This window comes from Strigops habroptila, chromosome W (genome assembly GCF_004027225.2).
Source record: "Strigops habroptila isolate Jane chromosome W, bStrHab1.2.pri, whole genome shotgun sequence".
Taxonomy (NCBI): Eukaryota; Metazoa; Chordata; class Aves; order Psittaciformes; family Psittacidae; genus Strigops; species Strigops habroptila.
Window position 1 is genome coordinate 12,942,416 of NC_044301.2, and position 19,838 is coordinate 12,962,253.

At 42.5% G+C, this 19,838-nt stretch overlaps 1 protein-coding gene across 1 annotated transcript in view; it reads left to right on the top strand.

Annotated features, from left to right (window-relative positions):
• LOC115618971 (C-Maf-inducing protein-like) overlaps positions 1-19,838 on the top strand; it is a 184,072-nt gene that overhangs the window by 148,970 nt on the left and 15,264 nt on the right. The window contains exons 6-14 of the mRNA XM_030510968.1: positions 2,679-2,741; positions 4,695-4,775; positions 6,559-6,662; positions 7,229-7,333; positions 8,562-8,915; positions 15,017-15,082; positions 16,174-16,200; positions 17,669-17,717; positions 18,933-19,040. Coding sequence (XP_030366828.1) covers positions 2,679-2,741; positions 4,695-4,775; positions 6,559-6,662; positions 7,229-7,333; positions 8,562-8,915; positions 15,017-15,082; positions 16,174-16,200; positions 17,669-17,717; positions 18,933-19,040 — 957 coding nt within the window. The remainder of the gene's footprint in view (positions 1-2,678; positions 2,742-4,694; positions 4,776-6,558; positions 6,663-7,228; positions 7,334-8,561; positions 8,916-15,016; positions 15,083-16,173; positions 16,201-17,668; positions 17,718-18,932; positions 19,041-19,838) is intronic.

Consider the following 19,838-nt stretch of genomic DNA (forward strand, 5'->3'; position numbering starts at 1 on the left):
TGAACAGGATCAGTCCCAACACCGATCCCTGAGGGACACCACTCGTTTCCCATCTCCAATTGGACATTGAGCCATTGACCACAACTCTTTGCATGCGACCATCCAGCCAGTTCTTTATCCACCAAGTGATCCATCCATCAAATTGATGTCTCTCCAATTTAGAGACAAGGATGTCATGCGGGACAGTGTCAAACGCTTTGCACAAGTCCAGGTAGATGACATCAACTTCTTTGCCCCTGTCCATCAGTTCTGTAGCCCCATCATAGAAGGCCACCAAATTGGTCAGGCAGGATTTCCCCTTAGGGAAGCCATGTTGGCTGTCACCAACCACCTCATTGTTTTTCATGTGCCTTAGCATGCTTTCCAGGAGAATCTGCTCCAAGATTTTGCCAGGCACAGAGGTGAGGCTGACTGGTCTGTAGTTCCCTGGGTCTTCCATTTTCCCCTTCTTGAAAATGGGGGTTATATTACCCTTCTTCCAGTCATCAGGAATTTCACCTGACTGCCATGATTTTTCAAATATGATGGACAGTGGCTTAGCAACTTCATTCACCAGCTCCTTCAGGACCCGCAGATGGATTTCATCAGGTCCCATGGACTTGTGCACGTTCAGGTTCTTAAGATGGTCTCGAACCTGATCCTCTCCTACAGTGGGCCTAAGGTCTTCATTCTCACAGTCCCTGCATCTGCCTTCCAAGACTTGGGTGGTGCGGTCAGAGCATTTGCCAGTGAAGGCTGAGGCAAAGAAGTCATTGAGAACCTCAGCCTTCTCCAAATCCAGGGTAGCCAGTTCTCCTGATAGCTTCCAGAGAGGGCCCACGTTGTCCCTAGTCTGTCTTTTGTTTGCGACATACCTGTAAAAGCCCTTCCTCTTATCTTTCACATCCCTTGCCAGACTCAGTTCTAACTGGGCCTTAGCTTTCCTGACCTGGTCCCTAGCTTCCCAGACAATGTTCTGATATTCTTCCCAGGCCGCCTGTCCTCGCTTCCACCTTTTATAAGCTTCTTTTTTCCCTCTAAGTTTTCTCAGTAGTTCCTTATCCATCCATGGAGGGCCTTCCTGCCCCATTTCCTTCTAGTCAGGATGCATCACTCCTGAGCTTGGAGCAGGTGATCCTTGAATATCAACCAGCAGTCTTGGGCCCCCCTGCCCTCTAGGGCTTTATCCCATGGAACCTTACTGAGCAGGTTCCTGAAGAGGCCAGAGTCTGCTTTCTTGAAGTCCAGGGCAGTGAGCTTGCTGCATGCCCTTCTCACTGTCCTGAGGATCTCGAACTCGACCATCTCATGATTGCTATAACCAAGGCTGCCTTGGGGTGTCACAGTCCCCACCAGCCCCTCCCTTTTGGTGAGTACGAAGGTCAAGCATGGCACCTCTCCTTGTCATCTCCTCTATTACTTGCAAGAGGAAGTTGTCTTCCACGCAATCAAGAAACCTCCTGGATTGCTTGTGCCAGGCTGTACCATCCCTCCAACAGATGTCAGGGTGGTTGAAGTCCCCCATGAGGACAAGGGCCTGGGAGTGTGGGGCTGCTCCTATCTGTCTATAGATAGCTTCATCATCAGTCCACTGTCACTGGACCACCACCAGAGGAAGAGTGAACAGTTGCAGAAGGATGGCACATGATAATGAACAGAAACTTCACAAATGTTATGTGTAACCAAAACAGATCTTTGCAGATGTGCTTGGGTTTCACTGTTAAAATTCACTTTAATCTCGACCTGTTTGTGCATGAAAATGGCTATTGCGAAACACGGTCATTCTAAGCAGAGTCGCCAGGGCTGAAATCCCTAAGGAGATAAGATGTAGAGCAAAAGCACAAAGCAGGCTGCCTTAGTAAAACTCCAGATGCCATTCAGATAAAATATCTTGTGTTCACTTGCTTAATACAAAATGTCCTAGCCGCTGTATTTAGAGTCTTATTTTTAAATGGGTACTGGGAATCCCTTTAGCTCAAGACTGGAAAAGACAGAAGGCACTATCACATAGAGAGAATACATTATTCTAGTGCCATTTTCTAATTTACCAAGGAAGTAACAACAACATAAGTTCATTACACCCTCAGTGGCATGTATGACCTCTAATGTATTTACTGAGCGTAAGCACATTGGTTTGCTTAGCAACAGAGAAGGAATGGTTGATCTCAACTTGCACGAAGTTAGATGCTTGATTTTGATGAATAGGGTCCACCAAGGTAAGAACAGTGCTATGGTACTTGTAGTGACTTATTTCTCACAAAAAGAGCTTGAACGCTTTCATAAAGGATGTAAGGATGTGTGTGTTTTTTCTTTTGGGGAGATGTTGTAACTGAAACAGGGATCCTGATTCATCCTTGCTGTATTACATCCTGAAACAATTGGCCTGCTCCTGTTTTCATTTAAACCATTATAAAAATTGTGCTTCTTTTGTTGTGTGTTATGTATTTACACTGATACTGTTAAAGGCAAAATTTTACAGAGGATGCATAGCAAAGGTGTGCTTGAGCTTACATGTAAAATAAACACACATGTAAAATAAACACACGGCCCATCTCTAATTTCTCTGTCGATGCTTCTGTCCTTCCTTTTAAAAAGTGAGCTGCTTTTTTTTCCCCCAAGAAAAATATTTCCCTGCAAAACGCTTACTCCAATTGCAGTCCTCTAAATTGTTCTCTCTCTTTCTGTCTTTCTTTTTAAAGGCAATTGCACCTTTGCTGGAAAACCATCATCCTCCTCCTGACCTCTGTGAATTCTTCTGCAAGGTATCAGAACAGCTTTGCTTTCTGAAATCTCATAGTTGTCTATGAGTGTAGTTCTTTGAGGGGGTGGTTGGGTTTTTTTCCTATAGTGCCTTACCTCATGCCCAAATTGATTTCAGTTTTTGGTCAACAACCAAATAGTTAACAGCACCGTTATGATAAATAGATCCATATTCTTCGTACATCAGACTGCATAGTTGTGATACTCTGTGAGAGTTAAAATCTTCAGACTCCCACACCTCAGTCTGGATACAAGAAATATCCTACTGCATGTTCTATTTAGCTAATGCAAAAATCATTGGAGTCACTGTGTTCAGATGAGTTGGTAATGTGATGCATAACTCAGCCCTAATGGTATTATGTCATTGGGTAATGGCAGTGGGAAGACCATAAGGACCCATCCTCTTTTCTGGTAAATCCTTGCTTGTGTTGTATTTTGCATAGTTTCCATAAACTTCTGAGTACTTTGGATTGCAGAGCTTCTGGATTCGAAAATACTACTTTTCTTCTAGGCCTGTTTGTTAGTGTGTCATCTTAAATTTGCTTACTGATGACTGGGTATATATTTTTCAAACATTCTGGATGCTGCTTATAATTCCCATCCAGAGTTATTAATCATCAGCTTCTTCCTACAGAATCTAAGTCAAGCTTCAGAAACTCCTCTGACTGTTGCATTTTTATAAGCCAGTCTTAGGGTCATATCTAGCCTCAGATTCAAGGCAATCCCTTGCCTTGAGCAGGAGGTTGGACCAGATGACCTCAAAAGGTCCATCCCAACCTAAGTTACTCTGACTGATACATTATGATTGTATGTTTTAGCCTGTGATGGGAGAGTGGCTTGTTGGTACCCTCCCAAGATCCGCCACAGGTTTTTAGCCTGGATCCCAAGGAAAGGAGGTCTGTGCCATTACACTGCCTGTGTCTACATATCTTTTTGTCCCCAACCCATTTACTTTTAAAACTGCTGGCAAGTTTTAAAAGGGGTAGAAGTCCCAAAAATACTACATTTCAATGAATTTTGTGGAGAACGGGCAGCAGGGAAAGGAACTCATGTAGTTCATAAGCTCCTGTTCCAGGGATCGAAGGATTCCAGGTGGAGAAGGACGTAAGCCACGCACACACACACACACCAAACTGCTGGAAAGTTTATTACAAGATCCAGAATAGATATAAAATCCAGAGATATAACCAGCTAGAAAGAGAGATAACTAAAGGCTACCAAAGAATAGGTTAGGCACAGATTCTTACCGACCCACACACTTATACAATGACCAAGAGGCCAGCTCCGAGGTGCATCGTGAAGAGATGGGGTGGCAGGCACTACTTTTAGCGGGCATCCTCGCGGAGGTAATGTCGACCATAAATTGTAGTTGGATCTGCCTCCTTCTTGATCTCTCTTGAACCCTCAGGCTTTTTATATGTCAAAAGTGCAGACTCATCCTGACGCAGGGGGCCAGCCTGTGTCAGGAGGAGTGGCCTTGTTGGCTCTTTGCCGTGCACACTCATTCCAGATGATTGGGGTGGTCCACCATGGACCAATTCCACAGTGTTAGACCCATCTAACACAAACCACCGCGTGGTCCGTGTATGGACCATCTCTGAGTCAAACTAATCGTCTCCATCTGTGGAGATTTTCCTCCTCCCCTTCCTTCTTCGTCATCACCTCAGTAATAGCTCCAGCAAATAGAGGAAGTTAGCGGAGTATTAGGAGTGGGCCGCCACGGACCAATTCCACAGTGTTAGACCCATCTAACACAGCTCCCATGGTAATCTTCCATTAGATGCCAGCAAATACATAGGAAGAAGCAGTGTTACAAGTACCCTAATCCCAGGAAAGATTAATTTAGCCCTTGGATCTTGTTAATTTTGGAATAATCCATGCATGAGGTGCGAAGCCAGAGGAGACCCCTCTTCATGATTTCCGCAGCTCACAAAATGACTTGTTACTCATTACAGCACTGCCGAGAGCGCCCGCGGTCCATGGTTGTGATAGAAGTGTTCACACCAGTGGTACAGAGGATTCTCAAACACAATATGGTGAGTGCATGTGTTACAGGAACTTGGTCAGTTTGGAGAAGTTTCTCCTGGGTTCAGCTGTAACAGTCATTTTTCTCCTTCTTAGTAGCTGGTGCAGTGCTGTGTTTTTTAACTTTCAGCCTGGGAACAACGCTGATAACACCGATGTTTTTAGTTGTTGCTAAGTAATGTTTATTCCGACCAAGGACTTTCTCAGTCTCATGCTTTGCCAGGGAAGAGGGGAAGCCGGGAGGAAGCAGAGACAGGACACCTGACCCAAACTAGCCAAAGGGGTATTCCATACCACAGCACATCACGCCCAGTATATAAACTGGGGGGAGTTACCCGGAAGGCCCAGATCACTGCTCGGGTCGGGCTGGGTGTTGGTCGGTGGGTGGTGAGCAATTGCATTGTGCATCACTTGTGTTTACTGGGTTTTTTTCCTTTTCCCCTTTTAGTTTTATATTCTCTCCCCTTGTTATTTCCCTTATCATTATTATTATTGGTGGTAGTAGTAGTAGTTTTGTATTATACCTTAGTTACTGGACTGTTCTTATCTCAACCCATGGGATTTACATTCTTTCAATTCTCCTCCCTATCCCTCTGGGAGTGGGGGGGAAGAAGGGGGGGAGTGAGTGAGTGGCTGCGTGGTTCTGAGTTACCACCTGGGCTTAAACCACAGCAGATGATTTTAATTGCAATACCAACTATGGAATCACTTACAGTCCCTTTGCTGGGTGAACTTACCAGGTAGCCGTTCAGTGCTAGCAAAGAGTGACACTTAGACTTGAAGATATTGTTCTGCCTAGGCATTTTTGGTAATTTTCTGTAGCTGTAAAACCTTTGAGAGATATATATAGGTCGTGCTATAGAAGTGCCTGAAACCAAAATAAGTTACAAGGTTTCAGTGCTTTGGGAGTGTATCCTCCCTTTTACAGACCTCCAGTTTGTTACCCCTTGTGGCATTTCTTTAAATTTCAGTTGCCATTTATTTTTTCAGGATGACTCTTCTTCTGCAGCCAGCTGCTTGAGGGATAACTGGGAGGGCTTGTTTGTCCTCCATGGGCCTTGTTCACCACTTTAAATTTATCTTTGTAATTCAGTAACACCTGTATAATAAAGTTACACCTGTGTAAATGTGAAGAAATGTGCTGGAACACTCACCAGACAGCAGATTCTACTTTCACATCTAAAAATGTCAGGTGATGTGAGGAGATGCAGGATTTCAGTTAGCAGGTGCCTTTCCAACTGCAGGATTTGGAGAAAGTGAGCTCACCTGTCAAATTCACATTGTGGCTGGAATAAAACCCCTGGAGAAAGAACTGGTCTCTAGTTTTATACTTGATCACTTATTGATTGCATATCAGAAACATTTTCTAAAAATCCAGAATAGATAGAATGTAAAAAATGGAAGTAAAAAATTATTTTTGAGTTGCATTTCAAAAAAAACTGGAGTTATGAGTGTAAGCAAAATTGCAAAACAATAAAAAATGCATTTCAAAATAAAGGTGTAAAGTGAAGTGTACAAAAGAAATGTAAGTGCAGGTGGGGTTTTGTTTTGTTTCATTAAACATGTCTTTTGTTTCAAGGTGGGTATGGGGAAAAGAGGAGAATTGGCAAGCATGCCATTATTAGTGGGAAGAACATTACTTCAGCATGGAGTGATACTGTGCTCTTGAAGCTGTCAGCATAATACAAAGTGAATTTGGTTGCGTTTGAGTTGATTTCTTTTGAAAACCCACAGTTTTAACGTCCATTGCAGCCATGTTTCGCTATCTTCACTGAGTCTCTACTTTTTGGACAGGATTTTGGGAAGTGCCCTCTGTTGCGGCTGTTTACTCAGGAGTATGTTCTGGCTTTGAATGAGCTGAATGCTGGAATGGAAGTGGTGAAGAAGTTTATTCATAGGTTAGTTACATTTAATTTATGGTGTATTTCCAGTCCTATTTACATGCCAGGCTTAAACCACGACACTGTTACTTCTCACAGCCCTGCTCATCTCTTTTCTTGCTGTTAAGAGTAGTTGGTGCTTTTTGGTACTGGCAAACAGCAAATAAATTAGAAGAGTCCATGAGGCAATGTTGCTGAAGTTTCTTTTTTATTATTTTATTTTTTATTTTAAAACTAATTCTCAAATATGGCTGGTGTTTTCTGCCTAGTTACACAGTGGAAGCAAATGGACTTGGCTGTGTGTACATTCTTTTTATGTATTTAGATTCAGAGCCTCTCCAAAGATTCACATTAACTTGAGACCACATAATGCTCGGTCATGGTGAAATTTTGGGGGGGACTGTAGAGATACATTTCATAAACAAGGCCATTGGGTAGGGATTTACAGGGTTAAAACAACTCTCTGTTATGGCCCTTCTGAAGTTTCCCAAGGCAGTCTATCCAGTTCTGGCACCCCATTCTATCTGACTGCTTTTGCTCACAGAAATCTTTACAATGATGTCACCTTGGTTTTTGTTTTTCAGCATGCATGGTCCAACTGGACAATGCCCCCATCCCAGGGTCCTGCCAAATCTTGTAGCTGTCTGCTTAGCAGCCATTTATTCATGTTATGAGGAATTTATCAACAGGTCGGTATGAATTCCCAGCTGACTGCATGTTACTCACTTCCAAACGCATGGCATCTGTAAACAAGATCAATGTGAGCACGGGTGTGGGTATGTGAGAGCGTGTCTTCTCATTGTTAGTGTTACATGTGGGAGTTCTGGTCAATCACGTGCATGTTTTGGGAGATATGTGATTATATTTCAAGATCTGTGCTTGAAAACCTGAAAGATGCTGAACCTTCATTCACTTGTACTCACTGCGGCATGTTTTGGGGCAGTGAGCGTGGCAATCTGTTATTGCACATCTTTAGCTCCCATGCTTGAAAATGGGGGCAGTGCTGGTGCTGCAAGGAGCTCAGCAGTTCCCAGTGCAGAAGTACTGCAAGCTGCAGTAACTTCCAGGATGAAGTTCAACAGCCAGCCAGCTGCATGCTGATCTTGGCCACTGTTGAGATATTTCTCTGAGGCAGACTGCAGCCATAACCACCCTTTTCAAGCCAGCAGCAGATGAAAGTGCTCAACAAGAGTCTCTGTGAAGTAAGCGCTGCCCAGAGCAGTGTCCATTTTGCTCCCTTTCTGGCACATGAAGTGTGTGTTACACCTAAAGCAAAGGGAAGGGTGAGATCTTGAAGGAGGGGTGGTGTGTAAATCCCTGTGTATCTACAGCTTTGAACGTGAGCTGGTTTCACAATGCTGTCTCCAATATTGTGGAAAATTTGATTCCTGACTTACCACAAAATAGATGCCACAGTTCTTGACACACGAGCCGGTTTCCAGTAGACACTGAGGGTTCCCCTCGCTATGTTTTCTGTTTGTTTATGCCTATCTGACTTTCCTCATTGTAGAGCATGGACAGGGGCTGCTTAATGTCTAACAAAAATTCCAGACGCAAGGGCTGCAGACAAATGTCTGGGCATGTACTGTAGCCAGATACATACTTGGACATGGATTCTGTTACAGCTTTGCACAATTTGGATGGGAAAGTTCACCTTTATACTAAACTGGCATGTCAATTAGAGTAATGAAAAGCTTGAATCTTTGTAGAACAGGGGCTTCAGAACAGTCCTATTGGAGCCTTTTAATGTTTTTAATTTATTTCAGTAATTCAATTACATGGAAGAAAGCAATTCAATGGGCTGGGGTGAAATGCAGTGGGAAATTGCAAAAGATCTTGGCTTCTCAGTGTTGAACTCTCTTTGCTGCTCTCTGCTGCTATGTCTGTCTATTGAAATTGTTTATTTTTAAAATTCAGTCGAGACAATTCGCCGAGCCTGAAGGAAATCAGGAATGGCTGCCAGCAGCAGTGTGACCGAAAACCTAATCTGCCACTCCGCCTTCTTCACACAAGTCCTGACCTGGTCTCTCAAGAGGCCATCTTGACTGAATCCCGTCTCAAACCAGTTATTGTCACTTCAAATGAAATCCACGTGGAAGTGGAATACAACACCACAACTAATCAGAAGATGACAGCCAACGTTGGCAATGACAGTGAGCCCAACCTGATTGACTGCTTGATGGTCAGTCCTACCTGCAGCACCATGAGCATTGAGCTGAGCACCCAGGCAGACAGGATCCTTAGCTGTTATGTTGAAATACTCAAGATGCTGTGAGTAACTATTCTAAACAGTTTTTTGAACAATGTCATCTTAACAATGGGGGCTTTTCCCACAAACCTGTCATCTTCAACATCTGTGGCCAGCAAGCACATGGTTATAAATCTTAACTCCAGCTCTGAAGAGTCCAGCCTTTGAAAGAGACATCTGGCACTGCCAATATGTTCTAAAAATAGCATTAGGAAGATGAAAATGGAAAGCTTATTTGTACAGTGATCCTCAGGCATATTACAGAAGATGAGATGCTGTTGGCAGTGGTTTCTGTTTTGTTCTTGCCCACCAAAAAAAAAATAAAATCAATTTGTCTCCTCCAGGGCTTTTGGGATTGCCCAAGACAGAGCTAGAAAAAGACAGGTCTGTGCTAGGCTCAGTGCCTGTGCAGTGATAGGCAGTACTGCTCCCCTAGCTTCAGCAGGAGTTGGATGAGGTCAGCGTCTTGTCTTCCACTTAGGTGTTTTCCTTCACATGTTTGTAGAAGTTTTATGACTTGTTTGGATTTACTTGTATTAGAGTGGAGTTTGTCAACCAGTTGCTTTGGTGCAGCAGACCTGTATTAGTGAACGAATGCTCAAATAGCCTTTACAAAATGATGGCTCCATGGTTTCCTGGGAAGCAAATCCTCTGAATATCTTGAAGAGGAATATAAAATAAGTTCTTCAGGAAAAGCTTGTTTTTCTCCTGGATAAATAAATTAAAAGGAGAAAAACAAAAGGTGGACTGCAGAATGGAAGCTTGTAATAGAAGTGTAGTAAAACAACCCCAAAACAACTCTGTTGACTTTGACAGCCAGCTCTGCTACTGAGCTGAAGTATGCCTTTGGGCAAAACTGTTATATGTCTACATTAATTATTTTTAAGCAATGGAGGATTTTGTGAAAATTTTGTCCCACGTTTCAATTTTTTTCAAGATATATAGTACCAATCTGTAACACAATTCTTTAAATCACTGCAGAGCTGGCTTGCAAATGCATCCATAAGCACACACTCAGAACTAGAGACAGGACAGATGAATCTAAGATACTGTTCCTATTAGATTCTTGAGCAGGAAGTTGCTGAAAGCTAATTTTATGGGTTTGGAGTTTTGTGGGGGGTTTTTGTTGAGTTTTTTTGTTGGTGGTGGTGGTGGTTTTTTGTTGTTTTTTTTCCTGGCCTAGCCTCTTCTGCCTTTAGAAAAGCTTTATAATTAATGTTTTCTTCCTACTGGCATGTTCTGCAACTCTCTTCTGTGGTGATACTACAGAATTGGTGCAACTCTTCTCATATTGCCTTGCCAGAATCCACAGTCTGCTTGAGAAGTCACAACCTATGAGAATACAGGATGATTTCTAAGGCAGAGCCACTGATTTGGGTTCCCTTTCATTCCTATTCATCCCTTGATTTTCTTCGGACCTGAAAGCATTAATGCAGAAATGAGTTCTGCTCCTGATTCTGCCACTGTCTTGCTGGGAGGTTTTAGATAAGTTGCTTCTTTTTGTGCCTCAGTTTCCTTATCTTTAAAATACAGGTAAAGGTTTTGAGTGTTGATTTTTAAACTCCTAAACCAGTGATAGAAAAGCATTGTAGAAGGGCTGGTAGTTATTAACAAAAATGCAAGATAATGCTGTTGCGATGCTTATTCCTTGCATGCTCAAATTCTTCTTGAACAATGGCTTTTAGGTGTCTGACTCAATATCATCATCAAAACAAGAGAGTCACCAACAATGATATCTTTTTTACATAATTAACTTAGGACAGCAGGGAATAATTTATTTGGGCAGATTTTAATTATTGAAAGTCTAGCAAATAAGGATTCTTAACAGTACCTTCAGCAGAGGACATTTTATTGTTCACCTAACTCCTACACAGCCCTCCTCTGGAATTGCTCCAACAGCTCCATGTCCTTCTTATATTGAGGACACCAGAACTGCACACAGTACTCCAAGTGAGGTCTCACGAGAGCAGAGTAGAGGGGCAGGATCACCTCCTTCGAACTGCTGGTCACGCTTCTTTTGATGCAGCCCAGGATACAGTTGGCTTTCTGGGCTGCAAGCGCACACTGCCGGCTCATGTTCAGTTTCTCATCAACCAACACCCCCAAGTCCTTCTCCACAGGGCTGCTCCAAATCTCTTCTCCACCCAACCTTTAGCTGTGAAATCTTTCGGTTCATCACATTAAATTAGAGGCTCTGAGAACTGCTTAGTGTTGTCTAGAGACTACTTGCATGTTAATGATTCCATGTATTATAGAATTTCTTGTACAGCCAAACTTGTGCTTGAACAGCACAACTGTGGTCGGAGACATTTGCAGTAAAAGGGGCTGTGTGTCCTCTTCCTTGGACTGGAACAGGCCTCCACTGTTCACAGTTGGTGAGTTGGTGCGATAGCATCAGGAAACAGCAATGCAAGTTCGCCCAAGGAGCCGACTCTACCCTGGTCCCACAGACCCCAGAGAGGGGTCCAAGTGTTTGGGCATCTAGAAGGACCCTTTTCTGTTCTCAGCAGCCAGGGCAGGACCTTTCTAGGGCCATTCTATGGTTCTACATTTTTTTCTTTTGGAAAAGCAAACAAGTCCTGCTCAAAGGTGGCTGAACATAAAAAGACACCTCGCTGTTTTGCAGATAGCAGGTTTATGCCTTATATGACAGGGGGTCCAATGGGGCTTTTTCTCAGCCTGCCCTGTAGCCCTGAGTGAATTGTATCGTACAATTCAGAGGAGTTGGACCTAGAGCAAGGGAAGGAAGGGATAAGGTATGCATCTGGGGGCCTTGGCCATCTTATTATTTTCTAATAACAGAGGAGTTACCTGAAAGATTTTTGATCTTGCCAAGCTGTTCACTCTGGAGAAACAAGCTGCTTCCATGTAGTTGCTCCTTGTGTCTTTATTGCCCTCTAAAAACAGAGGGCTCTGGGCTTGCAATCTCTTGGTGATAAGACTGACAGCTTTCTGAACGCAAGCACCCACTGGAGCTTCCCCTGCCTTCTCTGCATTCCCCAATAGGTCAGTGGCATGCTCTGAATATCCCAAGTGGATTCTCTTATGTCATGTTTATCAGGGTTGCCCCAGATTGCTAGTATGTTTTGGATTGTTTGTGCCACATACGACACATGGGCAGATTTTCATTTTGGTGAAAGGTGATCCCGGGGAAGGAAAATGTATTATGTTGGCAGGCCAATAGTGACGATGGCCCAAAGGCACAGTCACTGCATTTGGGGATTATTTAATTATTATGGTTGGCCAATGTTCTGGCTTTCCCCTAAAAAAGGTTTCTGGGTAAGTAAAGCTGTGTGCAGCAGCAGGTGACTGCTCTGATATCCTTCACTTGCTTGGCACCCTGACCTCCAGCCCAGCACACTGTGCTGCTCACCTAAAAGTGCAAATCCTGCAAAAATCAGAGCCAGTGAGTACATCAGGGAGTCATTCTCCCCCTCTGCTTTTATAAGGCCAGTCCTGGGATTTAAGCTGTGTGATGAGTGTGAGTGTTCAGCCCAGCACCCTTTGAAGAGCTCCAAAGGGAGTTTGTCACAGGTGCTCCCTCCTCTTCCTGGCATGGCCTCTTTGTCTGGCTCATTGCAGTGGTTGTTAACTGCAGCCAGAGCTAATCTCCCTTTCTTTCCCTGCTTCAAACACTTCTGTCTTGTATTAGAGCTTTGAATGGATTGAAAAAAAAACAGAAAAGAAAAAAGCGACTGTCTGAAGTAAGAGTGCAGATGAGATGAGCACAGACAGATGGAAGATGATTTTAAAAAGGGAATAGGTAGGAGGAGGAGAAACACCGTAAGCTTTTAATAAGTAGTTTAGTTTTATTCTTGTGCTATGTTTGTTTCATGTTTCCTAGCTCATATTGAAGGGATTATAGGCTGTGTAGATTTTATGTTCGGGTCCCATTCATGTGACCAAACTCTATATATTTCATAGGACATGGTTTTCTTCTTCTCCTCCTAGGAAAACAGGCTATAGTTTATTTCCACTGTCCTCTCACAGACCTGCTCTGCAAATGGATGCCATATATAACTCCCACTTCAAGAAAAGTCAGAGTGTGATACTGTCCAATTCTGTCTGCAGTTTCACTTGGTCTAAGTCTATTACAAAGCAGCTTTTTTCTTCCTCTTGCAATTTCCTTTGAAGATCAGCCATGAAAAATTGATTGGTTTACATTATTACTAATCACAACTCCACAGATTGCTCAAGGAGGAATTTTAGTGGTGTAACACTTAACCTGAGATATCACAGGAACTAAGCCTCCAAGTGGGTCTCAGCTTTTAAGCTTCTGTTAGGAAAGATTTGTAGGTACCGTATCTTGTGATGTGAAACACCTTTAACACCTTTGAATTTCCTAACTCAGCCTTTTCTCTCCTGCTCAAAAATCTCTTCTTAAAGTTGTTTGCATCTATCAATAAAAATGTGTTAGTTTTAGAGTAAAATCAGCCACTGGTTTAGTAGGAATTTCCAGAGGATATGTATATTAAAAAAAAAGGAAAAAGACTACTCATTAGACTTGCCAGTTTTTTGAGGACCCAAACACCAGTTCTGATGTTGCTTCTTAAGAATACCCTACTCGTGCACATAAGTTTTCTTTGTGTCCATGAACATGCCTTTGTGGACTGTCCAACATAATGTGTATTATTAATTTATAGAGCTTTCTGGTTTATGTGGTTCAATAAATGGATGGGACTTTTGGAAATGCATCCATCTTCAGTTTCTCTGGGCTAGAATCTTCTCTTTGCAAAAAAAAAAAAAAAAATGCATTATTTTGGAATGGTTCCTGTGCATATGTTGTCTATTTCTAATGCTATCAGTAGTTACTGTCCATTTGAGAACATTACACTTCCTTCCTTCCTAAAGAAACACCATACTTTTGTGCCAAGTTTGAGTAAGCTGCAGCCAATAATCTGGCTTTTAAAACTGAAATCCAAAGGGTAGCAGCAGTAAGAGGAGATGGTAGGCTCTTCTACATTGTCTTCTACAGACATCCCAAGGTGCTTTTCCCCATATGAGATTTACTACTCTTACTTCCATGTGTACTCAATAATATTAACTGGAGCGAGAATGGCCTCTCAGGTGGTGCCGGGATCTGGGCTTTGGCTGGTGGGTTCTGTGCCTTGTTTTGGTGCTGACTTGCCCAATTCTTTTATCTTCTGTGTTCTTCATCCATCCTACAATGATTGTACCCTTCATGCAGTGCATTGGTAGGGCAGTTAATTAGTGCTAACTAACCACTAAATGTTTGAGATCATTTAAAGGAGAGGGGTGGCAGTGCACAAAGTGCCATTCCTGCACAAGAAGCCATACTGCTCCACCACATGTGCTCAAGCAGCTGGTATTTTGCAGGTAGATTGAGATGATATGGTGCCAGATTAGTTTGCACTGACCAATGCATGCAAAATGTTCTCTATCCTAGTTCACATGAGCATCCCCTTATGGATGCCTCCTCATAGAAGGACAGGCCTGTATATTGACAGCAGAGATGAAAACAAAATGCATCAGCTGGGAGCTGTGGTGCTAACACAGCAGAGGGGAGACACTTCATACTGGGTCCACTGGCCTGAGCTCTCTGCTGTGGTTATCCTCATTTATCCTCTTTCACTCCTAATAATTTTCACAGGGCTTCCTTCTCTAGTCTCTCTCCTCTTAAGCTAAAGACTTTGTACTGTTTAAATTGACCCATTCCTTTGTGCCAAGGTCAAAACGGATTGGGGGGTGTCTTTGTTTTTACAAATGAGCTTATGTCTTATAGCAAAAACAAACAAAAAGTTAAAAATTCCAATTAAATGCAGAGCAGAGCTGTAAATAGCAATGGCCTGGTAATTGCTATACCAACTTAGATGAAAGTATTACTTAGTGATTAAATGTCAACAGGTTTCATAAACAGCAAATGTCTTTAAGTTGACATAAAGAAGGCCTCTCTGGAGGTCATTGTAAATACCAGATTTATTGTTCCTCAGTGGAGAATGTGCTGAAAATGGAAAGGGAAATGTCACTGTGGATTTTTTGAGTGTCTCAGTAAAACAGAAGGGTTGTTGGTGCCTGCAGTAAGAAGCTTTTAACTCCTTGAACTAACTGTTGATAAGCCATATTTAAAACTTGGTAACCTGTTAACAAAACATTCATTTTTCAGGTCAGACTATGATGACTGGAGACCAGCCCTGGCCAGCTTGCTTCAACCTATCCCATTTCCCAAGGAGTAAGTTTGCACTCTCTTAGTATTTACTGGGTTATTCTTGTTACGGTTGTTTTATGGTGAAATATAACGTCAAGTAAAAACTGATGGTAATAGAAGCTTTGTGCCTCTAGTGTTGATTTAAAATTGAGAGTTGATTTTGGCTGAGGCAGAGGGACATCATCTTCCTTCCCCATTTCTCTAAGATGATCCTGAAGAGAAAAATGGTTAACTGCAGACAGGCAGACAGGAAAGGAAGGAAAGCTGGTGTGGAGAAGAGTGAAGTGAGTGATTTAGTGGAGGAGGATGCTTTACTGATGTCACGGAGACTCATATCATTTGTATTTTGCATTAAATGAAGAAGCTACCCTACAGATCAGCCAAGCTTCCTCGGAAACCTATTAATGAACAGTAGTGTTTATAAAATGCAGACCTCCATGGACAAATATTACAACCTGTAATTGTACAATTTGCTAGCTTATCCCCTAATGACCTGATGTCTTGAATCAGAGAGGTCTAACCCTCCATGCCAGATTACCTGAGCTACAACGAGAGCTTGGAGATAGGCAACAGAGGCATTTACCCAAGTCAAACGCGTGTCCTGGGGGAGGTGTAAACCATAACACAATGCAAAGCACTTCACAGAATGACCGTTAATTGCTTTATTGATGCATGATGTTAATTAGTTCTGACCATACCTTAATTGCACTGCAATTAAAGAATTCACCTGACTTCTAGGTAGCCAAAATTCTGTTTGTAATGATATAGCCTTATTATAAGTCTTCTACTTGCTTCCTTCTGATTCAAAGCTTTCACTGACGTTAGTCTAAGTCCTTAGACAGGATTCAGGAAAAGCTACAAGATTTGTTCCAAGTGATATTTTGTTTTTCATTCATTTTTCCCCCTAGATTAATGAAAGAGACTTTACCTGTTAAGTGATCTTTTTGGAAGGATTATTCTTTTTGTCTTGTGTGCTGCAGTTGCTTAGCAAATCCTTTTATTATGTGGAAAGAACTGAGAAGTAGTTGTGTTTTGGTTTGCTTTGTTTTTTCTTTCGCTCTTTACCTCTCCCTTCCTTCTCTCAAATCCTCATACTCTTCTGTTTTAAATTTCAGGGCTCTTGCACATGAGAAATTCACAAAGTAAGTTTTTGGGGCTTGTTTGTTTTATTGAAGGGGAGTAATTTCTTAAAATACTTGTACTAGTCAGTAATAGCAATGGTACGTTATTCAATATTGTGTCTCTAATGTTTTTTACCTGTGAGGGGCTGTAAGCATGTTCTGTTAGTAATAAAAAGATGTAATTTTCTTTGTAATTTACTGTGACAGCAGGATCCCAAGGACTAAAGGCACTGGGTGCTGATAGGATTTACAAACATGTTTGTCACTGCACATCTCTGAAAGCTTTTCTAGACTATTGTGAATAGACACTGTCCTTGGTAATCACTTTTAGACCTCACATTTCCTTCCTGTGGAAGCAGTTCAACTTGTTTCTCTCTAAAGTGCATGAATATATATTGTTTAAGGTGTAATCATAGAATCATAGAATAGTTAGGGTTGGAAAGGACCTTAAGATCATCTAGTTCCAACCCCCCTGCCATGGGCAGGGACACCTCGCACTAAACCATGTCACCCAAGGCTCTGTCCAACCTGGCCTTGAACACCGCCAGGGATGGAGCATTCACAACTTCCTTGGGTAACCTGTTCCAGTGCTTCACCACCCTCACAGTAAAGAACGTCTTCCTTATATCTAATCTAAACTTCCCCTGTTTAAGTTTGAACCCATTACCCCTTGTCCTATCACTACAGTCCCTAATGAAGAGTCCCTCTCCAGCATCCTTATAGGCCCCCTTCAGATACTGGAAGGCTGCTATGAGGTCTCCACACAGCCTTCTCTTCTCCAGGCTGAACAGCCCCAACTCTCTCAGCCTGTCTTCATATGGGAGGTGCTCCAGCCCCCTTATCCTTGTAGCCCTCCTCTTATGTTGAGGACACCAGAACTGTACACAATACTCCAAGTGAGGTCTCACGAGAGCAGAGTAGAGGGGCAGGATCACCTCCTTCAACCTGCTGGTCACGCTTCTTTTGATGCAGCCCAGGATATGGTTGGCTTTCTGGGCTGTGAGCACACGCTGCCGGCTCATGTTAATTTTCTCACCAACACCCCCAAGTCCTTCTCTGCAGGGCTGCTCTGAATCTCTTCTCCACCCAACCTGTAGCAGTGCCTGGGATTGCCCCGACCCAGGTGTAGGACCTTGCACTTTGCTTGGTTAAACTTCATAAGGTTGGCATCAGCCCACCTCACAAGCGCGTCCAGGTCCCTCTGGATGGCATCCCTTCCCTCCAGCATATCAACCGAACCACACAGCTTCGTTTCATCAGCAAACTTGCTGAGGGCGCACTCAATCCCACTGTCCATGTCACTGACAAAGATGTTGAACAGGATCAGTCCCAACACTCCTGAGGGACACCACTCATTTCCCATCTCCAATTGGACATTGAGCCATTGACCACAACTCTCTGCGTGCGGCCATCCAGCCAATGTGACACTTGCATGAATACTGCAACCAGCAACTGCTTATTCTTGTCCTTTTAACTTTTTTTCCCCCAGGGAGCTGAAATATGTGATTCAGAGATTTGCAGAAGACCCGAGGCAAGAAGTGAGTCTATTGACAGGTTACACAGAGTATTGATTTGAGGAGTTGCATGTACACTTGTTCAGAAGCTCTCTCCTTAAGTAGTTTGTTTCAAAACATGGTGTGGTTTTGCTGTACTTAAGTCTCTTAGGCAGTAATAGCCACTCAGGGCACGCGGTGTTAGTATGAATGGTTTCTTGCCTTATGTATAAATATGTGTTGTGACCTCCTTGTCTGGCATCAGTTAATGTCCTTGCTCTGCAGTAAACTGCAACCAGCAAGATTTTCCCACTCTGAATCTCTCAGAGCTTTTCATCTTCTGTGCAAAAATAAAAAAAATGAAAGCAAAATCCATGGATCCTTACAGCTTATGAAATAACAGGTTTTATTTAGCTGCTTTTCAGTTACATTGTGTGCAAATGACCATAATTCCCATGAATTAGCAGGAGGAAGGGGGTGGGAGGTGTGTTACTGGAAAGAGTGCATAGCTGTAGCCTCATGGTGGCTGACTGCTTCATAGCTGCATGTGTAGTTTGTTCAACATCGTCAGCTGGAAAAAAACCTTAATTATGACTCCTCTATTAAACTGTGGGAACAAATACAGTAATCTCTACAGTGGGCAAAATTTAGACTAATGGTAGCTCACTGGTGCCAGTTCTTCTGTGCAACTTCTGTCTTATGTATCCTTGTTAAATTTTCCTTGTGGATTTCCTTCACCCTGACTCTGGTCACATTTTATTATAGCAGGAGTAATAAGAATTTTTAATGACTGGAAAGAGCAAGCCATCAGCCACTGCATTTGGTGTGCAGATCCCATCAAAGTATAGACGCACATGGCGGGAGAATGAGGGGAAATTGGCAGAAGCTCAGAAATTTGAGTCTTTGTTTTGTTTTGTTTTCATTTGTGGTTTTGTTTTATTTCCTTTTGGGAGGGTGTTGGGTTTTGTTTTGGTTTTTCATGTGAAAGGAGCTGTTCTAGATTAGAGCAATTGCATGTTTGATTTGTGTAAAGGGAATTAAAAAGGCCACGCAATGAGCGATGATACCACTTCCCTCCTTGTTTATACTGCAAAAATGGATTCTGAGTGGAGACTTGCCTGCGGCTCTGTAAATTGGAATATTAACCATGAATTTCTAACAGTCCCTGGTTTTGTAGTGACTTCTTTTGGCCAAGCGTGGGAGATACTGGTGCTTACTGGCAGGAACTGTAACCTTCTCAATGTCTTCACTTTTTGGCAGGTCCATTCATGCTTGCTGAGTGTGCGGGCTGGCAAGGATGGCTGGTTCCAGCTCTACAGCCCTGGAGGAGTGGCATGTGATGATGATGGAGAGCTGTTTGCCAGTATGGTATGTGTCTGCAATAATGTGAGTTTAGTAACTTCTTTGCAGTAAGTAGCTAATGCGTAGTTGGCGGTAACAAGATTTACTTGCTTTTGTCAAAAAATTATCAAAATCATGGTTCTGCAAACCACGAGTGTTCACCAGGAAATCTAAATCTTTGTATTGCCAAATCCATTGAACTTCATTGCAGTCACAATTTGGTTAACATGTTAGCTTTCTCTTGAACTTGGTGTGATTTTTTCACTGGTAGTGTAATGCACAGAACCATGCATGTATATGCGTGTGCATATGCATTTATGTATTTTTGTATTTATAAATACATGCGTTTGTGTGTCTGTATGTGTATCTTAGAATATGGAATACTGGGAGACGGGAGACAGACTGTTCTGCACATCCACACCTATAGTTTTCATTTATAGGCTACCCTGGAATTTAGAAACAACAGTAACATTGGATTAATCAAAGGATAGATAGATAGATAGATAGATAGATAGATAGATAGAAAAAAATTGTTAGCAGTTTCTCTGCCCAATTACATTGGAAACCAGCATTCCGTTTCCCATAGTTATTTCTTTTGTAACTCTTAGAAAGACTAGACAGAAAATAACAAGTTTTAATCACTGATGCTGCCACTGTCTTCCTGTGCAGCCTGAGTCAAGTAACATAGGTCTCACTGTGTATTAATTCTCCATATAGCAAGTAAGATGGAAATTATATTAATTCCTTTCCCTGGTAAGGGGAATAACATTTTTTGAATGTTAGTCATTTTAAAATGGGTGTTGGGTGTACAGTGAAGTGACTTTC